The sequence below is a fragment of the Daucus carota genome, chromosome 6 (assembly GCF_001625215.2).
Source record: "Daucus carota subsp. sativus chromosome 6, DH1 v3.0, whole genome shotgun sequence".
Taxonomy (NCBI): domain Eukaryota; kingdom Viridiplantae; phylum Streptophyta; class Magnoliopsida; order Apiales; family Apiaceae; genus Daucus; species Daucus carota.
In genome coordinates, this window is record NC_030386.2 from 6,131,016 (window position 1) to 6,145,355 (window position 14,340).

At 32.3% G+C, this 14,340-nt stretch overlaps 2 protein-coding genes across 2 annotated transcripts; both read left to right on the forward strand.

Moving 5' to 3' along the window:
* The first annotated feature begins 1,168 nt into the window (after window positions 1–1,168).
* LOC108225678 (uncharacterized) lies at window positions 1,169–6,275 on the forward strand. Its single transcript, XM_064080007.1, has 6 exons — window positions 1,169–1,252; window positions 3,315–4,168; window positions 4,254–4,495; window positions 5,207–5,434; window positions 5,509–5,700; window positions 5,786–6,275. Exons 2-6 carry the CDS (start codon window positions 3,322–3,324, stop codon window positions 6,095–6,097), a joined length of 1,821 nt encoding a protein of 606 aa, XP_063936077.1. The 5' UTR covers window positions 1,169–1,252; window positions 3,315–3,321; the 3' UTR covers window positions 6,098–6,275.
* Window positions 6,276–13,224: 6,949 nt separating this feature from the next.
* On the forward strand, window positions 13,225–14,022 carry LOC108226552 (dirigent protein 23). The gene has a single exon (XM_017401524.2). It carries the CDS (start codon window positions 13,308–13,310, stop codon window positions 13,866–13,868), a length of 561 nt encoding a protein of 186 aa, XP_017257013.1. The 5' UTR covers window positions 13,225–13,307; the 3' UTR covers window positions 13,869–14,022.
* Window positions 14,023–14,340: the final 318 nt, after the last annotated feature.

Consider the following 14,340-nt stretch of genomic DNA (forward strand, 5'->3'; position numbering starts at 1 on the left):
AGCTTTCTGACTCGTGGACATTGTCTATAATATCTACTCCTCAGAATCTCCAACGAGATGTACCTGTTAGGTATAATATCTAGTTGTAATGTTAGGTTTTAAAAATATACCTAACAGTTGCAAAACAGACTACTCCAACGCAGTGACTTGTTAGCAATAATCTTAGATAACTTAAAACACGCACGCTACATCTGTTGAATGAAAACCCATCATCTATATTGTTTCCACGTCATTTTCCTTTAAAATGTACCGTACTTTTAAACTGTTGTCAGTTTTCTATATTTAATAATTATATTATATATTATTATAATAATTTTATATTATAGATTTAATTTAAATATTATAGATACAAATATGTATATATAATATTTGTTTTTAAATATAATCTCTCATTTTTGTTTGTAAAATTTACAACGTTGAGTTATATGAAATAATATATTTTTCTATATGAAAATAATTTATATGTTATTTTTGTCCAAAAAATATAAATATTTTGTTTTAAAACAAAAATAAAATGTGATAAACACATGAACTGGATATATAATCACGTATGATTTTACAAAAATATTATCTTGTTGTTAAAATTTTATACAATATGTTCACAATAAATAACTACTAGTTAAAAATATAGTTGTCAGAATTTTAAAATAATGAAATAGTAAAATTTTAATATAGCTAAATATTATAACTATTATCACTGAAATACTATTGTTTACATGTTCAACAAATTTTTATAATTTTAGCTAATAATTATACATAGCTCCTTTGGAGATGCTCTTAGGTGTCATTCGGTTGGATGGTATCAAGAATCAGGTATATGTATGAAATCAACCAAACCAAAGGGGAGGGGTGGTTATCGGGTATGAGATGACACTACAAGAAATCTACTTTTTACCTACCAATAGATTACCCACCATTATATATCGGTAGGAATAAAGAGTTTTTACTTACCAATAGATAATAATAACTATTATTAGTAGGTAAAAGTAAGGTTATTAAAATCTAAAATTCAAACATCAGTAACTATATGCTGACATGTCAAAACCAATCCTACTTGTAATTTTAAATTATCAAATCATTATATTTTTTATTGTAGTTAAATATATTTTATAAACATATATATTTATAAACACAATTACAACATTAATCATTAATCAATTAACAATCCCTAAATTACAACATTCATCGTTTGGAACCTTAGCCCCGGGTTCAACTTGGATTCTAGCGCGCAACTCTTCAGGGCATGAACTTGGTTAGTCTCCCTTCATATTCTTCCGATCAATTTCTTTCTTTCATATTGATCATGTATACATACATATAGATGATGAATCGCTCACTCCTCTGAAATTAGCTCTAATAAGATTAAAGTGCATTCTATGTGTTTGTTTAAATGGGTGACACAAACAAGATTCTGTAAACATAATTGAATTATATATACACACACATCATCTATTACTTCCAGATTGTGTTTCATTTTACTAGCATTGTGCGTATGGAGGATACTAGTTCCTGTTTTTTCGAGAAAAGGATACTAGTTCCTGTTATTAGCAACATATCGGGAAGTAAAGTTTTTCAAACCCAAACAAAAATTTTATTTATTTACTAAATATTGATTACAATCCCTAATTTTTTTATTTTTTTTGGGCTGACTGATTATCATTATATGTAAGTTTATATTATATATTCTTATGTTAGTATTTTATTTTAAGTTTAATTATTGTTATTAAATTTTTTGTACTATTTTATCGATTTTCTAAATATTTTCAGTGGATAATTAAAATATATATTTTATTTATGACACAGGTTATACATTAAAACTATTTTTTTATTTGTTAAATATATTTATGTATTTAAAATTAATACTAAATATATTTATATAATTAAGAATAATTATTTAATTTTGCAGAGGGACTCCAAATTGTTGAGCCGGACCTAATAATTATCTAGGAAGCATCACTTGATTATATAAAGTTTGCTCTTGTATTCTTGCACTTGCACAAATGTCTGTCCCTGTACACAAAAGATCTGATGCTCATTAGATTTTTCCAGTGTCTGAGCCAAATGTCTTTTCAAATCTAACTTCAAAGTAATAGTAACAGCTAGCCTGAGAGATAACACATAATTGGGTCTTTCTAAGGTCTAAGTTAGATGTGTATTAATGTCTATAATGTACATAACTGTATAATAGAAGGACAAAAAAAGATTGGATACAAAATTATTAAACAAACTTATCTGCAGATTCTTGTAAAAAATAAACATTTTATCATATTCTTAAACAAAAGCAGGAACAGAACTAGGGTTAAAAATGGGGCGGGTTCGGGGCGGGGACTTCATTTCCCAGCCCCGCCCCACATAATTTTTTCTTGCCCCATCCCCGCCCCATTCCCCGCGGGGATTTATTTTTAATCCCCATCTCCGCCCCACCGGGGACTTAATATAATTTCGCCCCACCCCGCCCCGCTTCTATAATATTACACTTTAAATAATTATTTTAAAATTAAGTAATTTTTTTCAGAATTTAATAAAAATATACGAGACATGTATATTAAAAGCAAAAAACCTAATGATAATAGAAATCAAAGAGACATGTTATATATTGTAAAATTATAGTTTTGTGTATTAAAAATAATAATATTAAATATAATAAACATATTATATTAAATATAATAAAAATATTATATTAAATATAATTATTTATTTATATTAAATATATGCGGGGCGGGGCGGGGAATCCCCGCGGGGATTCAACAAATTAAATACCATACTTGCCCCATATTTTGGCGGGGCAGAAAATCATTCCCCGTCACTGCCCCATTCCCCATATTAGCGGGGCGGATCTGCCCCATTCGGGGTGGGTTAGGGCGGGTTCCCCATTTTCCCCACCCCATTTTTAACCCTAAACAGAACATATCTAAAACTTTGCTTTCATGCCTAGGCTTAATACAAGGTACAAGGAACATATTAATTAAGATGTTTAACTCTATTATTAAAAAGAATGGCCAAGAAGTAGGTAGCACACATGAAAGCAATTACCAAGTAACACATTTTAAAAGAATACATAAAGATACCCTTATAAAATTTTAGGAACAATTAACAAAGTCGGTGTACTGCTAATATTCTTACCATTTGTACATTTGTGAAATCTATTCCTCCCGCTACATTAGCTTGTGTATCTTTATGATATACTCTTGTTCCAAAAGAAAATGCAGTTTTTTGATTTATAGTTAAGTGTTTACTATATTTATTCAAAAAAAAAAATAACTCATGCATATATACCTTTTATGAAATTTTGCTAATGTCTTTAAAACTTTCAGGTGGGACATGGATCGTTCATGGATAAATATTCCAAATAAATTGTCAACGGAATACGCAAGTGGTATTGATGAATTTGTAAGTGTCGCAAGTCAGTGTATAGACTCTAAAGGTACAGTGCTATGTCCTTGTTCTCGATGTGTGAATAAGCAAAAACAAAATCTCAAAGTGATTAAGTTACACTTACTTACACATGGCTTTTTGAGAAGTTACAAGATTTGGTATCATCATGGTGAGCTTGGAGATGATATAGAAGGAGTAATCTTTAATACTCCAGATGAGCATGAAAAAGACCATCACGATGATTTGGCCGCAGGTCTTAGTGATGCCATCAATAGTAAGTATTTTGATATTGGTCCATCTAGTGATTTTGTTGATGATCCTTCGGTTAATGTGGGTGACAAATATGATGCTTTGTTTGAATCTCTTCACAAGCCTTTGTATGATAATTGTAAGGATTTTTCTGTCCTAAGTGTTGTGGTGAGGTTAATGAATATTAAAGTGGTTAATAAATTATCTGATAAAGCATTTGAGGATATTATAAAGTGTTTTAAAGAGATGTTGCCTGAGGGTAATAATTGTCCTGAAAATTATTACCAAACAAGAAAACTTCTTTGTGAAGTAGGTTTAGGATATGAGCAAATTGATGTATGCCGATATGATTGTGCCATATTTTATGGTGATAATTCAAGTGCTTTGTCATGCCGGACTACTCGCAGTACCAGAAAAATACCAGCAAAAGGCACAAATGGTCATACCAATGAGGCAAATGTCAATACTTACTCTGATTCTCAGCCTGTACAACCTAGTGTGAAGAATCCATTGGCTGCTGAAATTGATACTAATCCAGGATCTGGTAGTTTGTATTATACTTTGTATCTTTTTTATTGTTAGTTTACTTCACTAATTTATATCTGTATGTTTGTTGGAAATTTATGCAGATCGGAAAATTAACCCACGTAAAGCAACTCGTGGCATGGCCACTTCGAAAATTGCTAAGGCATCCGCAACAGGAAAGTTGTCAGTTGTTTTTGATGCTGATTGTCGCCAACCAATTTGTAATAATGCAGAGAGATTTAATAATGAAATCGGGTTTATTATTCGCAATCATGGCACATTTGGTTATAAAGATTGGAGACTAGTTCCTGAGGAGGTGAGAGCACCACTACGATGCTATCTTCAGGTACTTTTAGTTTTAACATTTTTATACTTATATGTCTGGCTTTTTTATGAGTTCATACTCTATTGTCTCTGCCATTTAGGTTGAGAACTAACCCATGAACATTTAACATTTTACTTGAGTAAGCAAAATATTTTCTAAAGCTCTGTAGAGCTTGAAACTCTTTCGCAGGCTTATATATATAATATTATGACTCTACCTTATCTGGGTCCTTGAGTTTTGTCACTGATCATCTATATAGAAATAATATTGTGGAGGGAAAAGTGTATGCTTATATGTTACCTGCTAAGTAAATATAAAATAGGAATCATTTTGTCATTAGAGATAGCATTGGTTTGTTTGTTTTAAAACATGATAGTACTACTACTTTGTTGTTTAACTTGTTGCCTGCTGTGCATCTTGTCAGTATACACATTTCTTTGTGTTTCTATTGTGTAGTTTAACAACTGATATTGCTAATAGTTAGTTAGTCGAAGGATATTCTTCCAAATTAATCACTCAGAATTCTAGTTATATATGCTGATTTTCTTAAGATGTCCAGTAACTCATGAGACAACTTAAATGCATTTACTTTCATTGATATGCCATACCCTGTTCCTACTACCTTTATTTTTTGGAGGGACCTCCATATAATATTATTAATTGGCAATCCTTTTTTTATCATTATGATGTTATATTGTAGGTCCTAAATGCTTATTGTTCTCACATGTACAGGAGAATTTCGACATTGACTTGCGAGATAAAACAACCAAGTTGTGCATTGATGAGCAGATGCGAAAAGCTTGGAAGGGGTACAAGTATAAGTTACATTCATATTTTAAACGCATTGGAGGTATAAAAAATGTTGAGATAGCGAAAAAGAAGAGATATCCAGACTTAAATGAGGATCAACAACAAGATTGGGAGACCTTATGTGATCAATGGTGTTCAGAAAAGTTTCAGGTGCCATAATTTTTTTTTATTTAGCCAAGTTCTATTACTTTCTTGATATTAATTGATTTATGGTATTTGTTCAGGAAAGAGCAAATAAGAATATTGAAAATCGATCCAAAAGACAATGGGAGTCTAAAAATGGATCAGTATCTACCCCAAGACATCATATTCGACGTGGGATGGCATTAGATTCTTTGTCCGGACATATTGAAACATGGCGCCTAAAGCATCGAGATGAAAATGGATGGACTGGGCTTAATCTTCAGAAATTATATGTGAGTAATGGATATATATTTTGTAGACATCTTAGTATTATATTTATTTTGCTTCAATATACTTATATAACTAATGTGTCATCAGGATCAGATGATATCTTTAAGGGAAGTTTATTCTCTTGAGGAATTGTCGGATAAAGAAATTATGGAAGCAGTACTTGGTCGTCATTCGGTATATTTGCGAGGATGGGGACGGAGTAGTAAAACTAATAATGAAGGTCATCAAACTACAACCGAGTCTACCCAACCAAGTTACCAGGAGTTAGTTGAACAGCTTAATGATGCCAATAATCGTCTCGATGAAGTTGTTTCCGTATTACGTCAAAACAATCTCATGCCGCAACCAAAGACATCTCCAACTAAAGATTCAGATGTTAATTCTGAAAATTTAGAGTGATTTACTTTCTGATTGTTGGAATTATAAACCTTTTTTACTCTTTAGTACTTTAGCTTTTCTTTAAGCTATACATGTTAAAATAATTATGTAATTTTTGATTGTTTATTTGATTAAAATTTTATTCTCGAATTGTACAAAAGAATACTTATATATTAATATATAAGAAATTAAGGTGCCATGTGTCATATTTGTACAATACATGAGGCATATATTAGAGGTGCCAAGTGGCATTACAGCAATACACCAAATGGCAAGACAAGGAGGTGCCATGTGGCAACACAGAGAAGCACCATGTGGCACATTAAAAAGATGCCACGTGGCGCATTAACGCAACGCCATGTGGCTTGTCCACAAGGTTCCACTTGGACATGCCATGTTGGTGACACGTGGATGACGCCACATAAGCTAGTGACACGTCATTTAATTATTAATTAATAGAGTGGGGCCCACACAATAAATTACCTACCAATATTTGATGTGTAGGTAAAGAGTCTTTCTCCACCATCTTTTACCCACCAATCTTTACCAATAATATATTGGTAGGTAATTCTCTTTAACCACTAATATTGTACTTTTACCTACATTTTCAAATGGTGGGTAAAAGCCTAATTTCTTGTAGTGTGATGATATAAGTATCATTGTTAATGCCGTTCTTTTATTCTTCGAAAATATATTAATAATAAAAATAATAATATATTTATATATACAAAAAATGTTGTTAATTATAATAAAAATATTTATAATTGCTTCTAATAAAATAATTTAATTTAGTCAATAACATAATAATATTTAAAATTAAACAGATTTATTCCGACACTCAACTAAACACATGATATCAGAAATGATACCTTAACCTCATATCATCCTAACCCGATTTCTGATTCCAACCCCTACCATTGCACGAATTCGACCCCTTAAAAGTTTCCATTATCATAAATTAATAAAACGAATTTATTTTTATTTCAAAGGAAGTACGTGGCTCTAGCCTATTAGGCTATTAGCTTGTAAGTTAGTGCCTGTTCGGCTACATTAAAGAAGCACTTCTATTCCAAAAAAGTTAGACTTCTGCTTTTTTTTACCCGTTTGTGTAAAAAAGTAGAAGCACATTTTAGAAGTTACAAATGCTCGCTTTTTTCTCACAGCACTTATAAGTCATAACTTACTTCTAACTTTTACTTCAATTTTTTTACTTTGATCAAGAATCACTTATTTTAAACACATCCAAACGGCCTCTTAGTAATAATAAATTTTAGCTTAAAAGTTGGTGTGAACGATGTAACGGTGATCATGCTGATAAACTTTATCATCTCGGCTAATCACAATTATCAGGTTTCTGGAACTGATTCCGTTTCTTAAATAGAAACCGGAATCAACACCTTTAAACAAGTAAAAGCATTTAGAGCATCTCCAACGGTGTTGCTATAATCATTGGCTAAATTGGACATGCAAGACAATATGTATAATTTGCTGAACCTGTAAGACATTGTACTTCAATGGTATTGACTATGTTCATTGGTTATAATTTAAAAATACACTACAAGAAACTGGTCTTTTTGCGACCGCCTATCAGCGACCGCCTGGGGTCGCTAATGGCTAGTCGCGACCGCAGTCAGTCGCTCAAAGAAGTTGCAGAAAAACTGGTCGCTGGAGTGCATCATTGTGACCACTATCAGCGACCGAAATAGTTGCGACCGCGTTTAGCGACCGATCCCGTCGTTAATCTGAGTCAGCATAATTTATGGCCAATCCACGTGGCGGCGACAAGGATCAGCGACCGTTCCTTGTCGCTAAAATTTGCGACCAGCATGCGCGACCGTTTTTCGTCGCTAATATTTGCGACCAGTATTGCGACCGTTACTCGTCGCTAAGTTTTGCGACTAGTATTTGCGACCGCGATCGGTTGCAAACGTTAGCAACTAAATTTAGCTACTGATTGTTTTGTCGCTAAGTTTGTGACCACTATTAGTGACTGTAATTTGTTGCCGTTTTTTGTATTGGTCATTTTAAATCTTGCTACGGATGTCGGTCGCTAATATTAAATTTTCTAATTTTTATTTTTTTTTATTCTATTAAATTACCAAATTTATTACACCTGTTTTGTACCTGTATTTCCCAACATAATACAAACACACATCTGCTTTTGCACACAAATACATAAACATTTTGATCACTCTGTATAGTGAAAATGATAAATGTAAAATCCACATAATAATATTAAAAGTTATATCCGCTAGAAAATCATATGATCTAGTATCACCAAATCCAAAAGTGGCGCATAAAAACATAAATACGATGACACTACACTAATATCCGACATATAAAATCCACATAATAGTGTAAAAAGTTATATCAACTAGACAATCATATGACCGAGCATCACCAAATCCAAAAGATAAAAACATAAATATGATGATACCACCCTAAGATCCATCGGCCTCATCATCTCGAGCATCATGCTCATCATGCTGTTATTAATATTCAATTCAATGTGGTAATAAATGATGTGCAATCTTCCTACAGATTTTTTACAGACAGGTTCGACAAATTTAATCATCCATAAGAGGTTGGCTAAAATTGTAGACAAAGAGTTGATGTGGTTGGAGTGTGAGTTTTTGGCGAGGTTGATTATATTTTTTAATTTTGATATGCCAACTCACATTTTAGCTTAAGTCTTTCAATGGTTGGAAATGCTCTTATATTTGTTTTTTTAATACATTTATTAAATGATCAATTCTTTTCAAAACGCCAAGGAGCGCCCATATTTGAGGGCGTTAACTCGTCTTCAGATTCTTAATAAACTATGAGAAAGATATATTAGCTTTTGTTTGTTTTGGTGGGGAGAAATGTGTTAAAGTAAAAAAAGATTACTCATCTTTAGAGTTACACGATGGATTATGTTTGTTTTCAAGGAACGTTATAATTAAAAAAAGATATGTTAAAAACTCTAATGAGAGTCGGTCGCCATTTATAACTATCATCCATCCTTCACCGCCCCTTTCTTCCATCAAAATCACATCCATCCCATCCATCCCATCCATCCTCTCATCCCGTTTCCTCCATTTCTATATCTTTAATTTCTACTATAATAGTTTTCAATAAAATCGAGATCTAAGTCCTTTTGGGTGTGATCTTGTTACCGTACCCATCTTTTTGGGTTGTTGATAGTCCCCAATTTTTGGGTGTATGTCTTGTTGCGTTTTTGATTCGTTGTCATGTTGCGTGAAGAATGATTTCTACGGTGTATTGGGAGATCTGGGCAACCCGCTTCAAATTTGGAATTGTGGTTATCGCGAGAGCTCACCTCGCACAACAAATGATTGTTCAATATATGGGGCATCTGTACCCCCAACCTCAGTTGGTGTAACTGATGGAAATAAACGCTGGTCTATCACCGGTTTTTTATGTGCGCAGGTCAATTGTGATTCTACTATTTTCAGTGATGTCGGTGTCGACTGGATTGCTCGAGAAACTTTTGTAATCATTTTTATTATCAAGAATATTTATATTCTATCTGTTAAGCAATCTGAAAACAAAGCGGATATTTGTTTAGCTCGATTTTTGTTTCACAATCAGGTTGTAGTTGTCAGTTTGGGGGTTTGTCCCGACTGTGTTCTTAAGTTCTATGTTTAATTAAAATCTTATTGTTCGTCAAAAAAAAAAAGATATGTTGGTCCATGTCTTATTGTTTATTTATTATTTATATTTATTTTTTAAAAAGATAATTCATGCAAAACACGAGCGAGTATATAATTCAAAGTTTAAATTTACAGTTTAATTTTTAACGTCAAAAAATTTATTTATATAATGTAAATGGATTTTTGAAATAATATATATTTTTATCACCTATTTAGAAGTAATTTTTTTAATATTAATAAATGTTATTGATAGTATTTTTATTTTATTTGTATTTTTGAAATAATCTTTTCATATTTTTTCCTTTATTTATAAAATAAAAAAATATTATATATCTTTCATGTTTATTTTGTAGCAGAAGACATTAGATTTAAGAATTCACTCTTATTTATATAAATTCTTAATATTTAAGTAGAATGCATCTATCTATAAGTATATTTTAATATTAATATTCCCTCAATTTTGAAATATTAGTTGTTTGACTTTTTGACACGTACTTCTTAATTGTTTGACTTCATAGTTAAAATTCCTTTTAAAAGAATTTTACTTTTAAATTAAAATATATGATTAATATTATAATTTAAAAGAAAAAAATTCATAAAATTACTCCCTCAGTCCAAGTTTATATGTCTGACGTCCAACTATTTTTGAACACTACTTTTCATTATTACATCCACTATTTCTCTATTTTATACACTTCTTTTATATTAAATAAATATTATTACACCCTCTATTTTACTCAACTATCTCAAATCTATTATTAAATTTTGATAGGTTCCATCACTTTACTCAATTTTCAACTAAATTTACTTTTTTTGTTAATTTTTTCTTAATATCTGTGAAAGTCAAATAAGCTCACAATGGGACAGAGGGAGTAATTAATAATATGATAAATATACTTAAAAATGTATGTCAAGAAAGTTAAGCGATCTAAATTTGAAACACGGAGGGGTATACGTTACTCTATTCGTATATGTTACTCTATTTAAAACAGGGCGCAGAATAGAACTGTTCGCGAACAAGCTCGAGCTCGGCTCGATAAAAGCTCGGTTCGTTAAGAACTCGAGCTCGAGCTCGAACATATAAATGTGTTCGTTAAGAAAATGAGCTCGAGCCGAGCTTTTAGTGTGTTCGGCTCAAGCTCGGCCCGAACTCGTTCGGCTCGTTAAAACTCGAAAAAATGCAATTTTTTAATAATAATTTCGTAATATATATGTGTTATTGAACTCCAAATTCAACATATAATATATCAAATCGTTCAGGAGAATATTAACTATAACATGGTACCATCAAAACACACTAAAAATTTTATTTGGCTTGCTATTTTAAGAGTAAAGTAGCGGTTTGACCTTATTTTTCTCTGGCTCGGCTCGACTCATATTTGTTCGTGAACAAGCTCGTGTTCGGCTCGTTAGTTAACGAGCTCGAGCTCGAACACACTTTTTTGTTCGATAAGAAAGCTCGGCTCGGTTCGGTTGGAAAAAACTTAAAGCTCGACTAGGCTCGGTCAAAATTGGGCTCGGCTCGATTCGTGAACAGCTATAGCGCAGAAGGCTGGTTCCTGCACTTGCATCCACCATCTAAAAGACAATGTGTGGTTTCATTTTCCTCCATTAAATATCATGATAGAAAAGACATTAGCTGTTCAAGGTGAGCCCAATAACCATTTTTCTCCGTTAAATATTTATTTTCTTTCCTTGAACGGGCGTTGGATAGTTGTTTAAAGATGGGATACGTTTAACATGGGTTAGTTGGACTTACTAATAGTCTAATCCTAGTATTAAAATTAAAGTTGGTATTGGTTAATCTAACTGTCCCACCAACAAGTAAACAACATTGTTGATACTTTGATACTCAGTTTTCAACTTCTGGTCAGTTTTTTCCTTTTTCTCCGCAAGGAAGCTTCTAGTCAGTTTATAAATACTACACGCAAGACTTCTTTATATATATAATGGAGGTTAAATATATTATGAAAAACGCAAGACTTCTTTATATATATAATGGAGGTTAACTATATTATTTTTAGACTTCCATATTTTCAAAAAAAAATTCATAATATATTTCAGAAATAAATAATTTGGTGTTAAAAATAATACTTTTGTTTCGGTTTTGTGTCCTCTGTTTTACAGTAAAGTGGCAAAAAGCTACCTGGCTTCTAGGCAATAGAAAATTGGGGAGGTTCAGCACTGGAGTGGTTGGTGGCGAGACGAAATGTTGAAAGAGAATAGTACAAGTCAAAGGGCATGTTTGTTTGGCAGAAGCAGCTTCTGCTTCTGTTTTTCTTGACCCGTTTGTGTAAAGAAGCAGAAGCATTTTTAAGAAACTGAGAATCCTAGCTTCTCTCTCACAGCTTCGGCTTCTTTTCCAAACATTTTATTCACTTATTTACTTCTCACTTCTGTTCCACTTTTCTAATTTAAGTAAGAAGTCACTTCTTTTAAGCTTGCCCAAAGGGCCCCAAAATCTGCACGAAACTTTTCGGAATTCTAAATACAACGTGTTGGTTTGTCGTGGAAAAATGCGGAGTAGATGAACAACAATTGCCAATTGGAACTAGTAGAACAAATCTGCTGCTCAGGCCGCTATTATCACCGCCTCAAATTTTTCGAGGAGACCGATAAATCTTAGATTCACATTTATACGTTATATATAATTTTTTAAAAATAATTATTTATTTTTGTTAAACGATAAATATGAACTATCTTTTTAATATTTATTTCTGAATTTTTTAAATAAAATAAAAACTTCATCAAAATTAAGCCTTTAATTTTGGAATGGCTTTCTAGCCAAACGATCCCAGTAAAACACAGTTGTGAAAAAAAAAGAAAATAACAACAGAATTGGCGAATACTATTGGACTGTTTAGGTAGACTTAAAAAAAGTGTTTGACTTATAAGTGGTTAACGCTGTCAGAAAAAGAAGTAGAAGTTCTGAAACCAAAATTAGCATTCTCACTTTTTTATAAGTGCTTCTCGCTTTTTACACAAATGCATCAAGAAAAATGTAGAAGCCGGCTTCTTATCGAAAAAAACTAGAAGTGATGTTGCCCAAACATGCACTAAGTTTATTACTCCCTCGTTTTTTATGTTAGTCTCTTTGTCTTTTATGAAAGTTATTTGAGGTGTAAAAAAACACACTTCAATGTAGGACTTTCAAATTTTCTTTTTCTGAATAAAATTTTAACATTTATATTTTTATTTAGAAAAAGAAAATTTGAAAATTAATGTGTAGAAATACGTTTTTTTGCACATCAAAATACGTACAAAATGTCAAAACGACTAACATACAAGAACGAGGCGATTATATAAGTAAATCTATAAGTTAGTACGAGTTTATGATCAAGATAATAAAATTTAAAAATCTGTTAAAAATATATTTAATTATATAATATTCAATTTTGAATAAAAAATCCAACATTACAATTTAGGACTTTTTCAATGAGCGCCAGCTGCCGTTAACCTACATATATTCACGAATATATATATACTCTGTGTAGGCTCTTCCCTGTATCCTGCTTTCCAGCAAGTTTGAGACTTGTAAAAACACAAACGAATTATACACTAACATATACATAATCATGGATAGAGTATTTTACCTAGCAGTGCTGATCATAGTAATAATGAGCATACAAGAAGCACAAGGCCAAGACACGAGCTGGGCCAAAAGAGACGACTCCGGAAAAGAAGTGGTCACGAATCTCCAATTCTATTTTCATGACACCCTTAGCGGGAACAACCCATCCGCAATACCCGTGGTTAAGCCAGCCCGAACCAACACCAGTTCCTTCACTGGCTTCGGGTCATTGACCATGGTCGATGACCCGCTGACCACTGGCCCTGAGTCTACTTCGAAAGAAGTAGGCCGGGCCAGGGGCCTATATGGCTCGGCGGGCCAGAATGATTTTGGATTGATCATGGTCATGAGTTATGTGTTCACGGATGGTATATATGATGGCAGCTCTTTCAGCCTGTTGAGTATTAATCCAGCTACGAATCCAGTAAGGGAGATGGCCATTGTGGGCGGGACAGGACTTTTCAGGTTGGCTCGGGGATATGCTATTGCACAGACTTATTGGCTTAATCCTGCAACTGGTGATGCAATTGTAGGCTATAATGTCACTATTAGTACTTATATATGAGCCAGGTTCTTATTCTTTCTGTAAGTTTGTGTAATATTCTTGAGTTATAAATTTATCATATGTAGCGAGAAGTATGAGTTCTGAAATTTTTAGATTTGTGTATCGGAGGTTTTCTTGCCTGCTTTCGGTGGGATGAAAAGTTAATTCCGGCTGACTAGTTACAGATAACTAGGGAATTATATATGCTTCATCCAAGACCCTCTGTAATATTAAAATTATGGATTTTTCTAGTGGGTACACGATGTACATTTTTCTAGTTAATATATCGTAAATTAACTACTTTTAGTTAGATGTTAGATTGGTTCTAATTTTATTAATAATGAGGCCCCTCGTAAAAATCTCCACCGATCAAAATACTTCACCCAACTAAAATATAATTGTCATTGTGCGTCCATTATATACACACACCAAAAGGAGTATTAAAACTATGTATATTTTTTTGAAGAAAAATAAATTTAATTCAATTATTAAG

Coding starts and splice junctions, on each gene's coding strand:
- LOC108225678 (XM_064080007.1), top strand. CDS start 3,322: ATGGATCGTTCATGGATAAATATTCCAAATAAATTGTCAACGGAATAC. Junction 4,496..5,206: donor CACTACGATGCTATCTTCAG/GTACTTTTAGTT, acceptor TCACATGTACAG/GAGAATTTCGACATTGACTT. Junction 5,435..5,508: donor GGTGTTCAGAAAAGTTTCAG/GTGCCATAATTT, acceptor GTATTTGTTCAG/GAAAGAGCAAATAAGAATAT.
- LOC108226552 (XM_017401524.2), top strand. CDS start 13,308: ATGGATAGAGTATTTTACCTAGCAGTGCTGATCATAGTAATAATGAGC.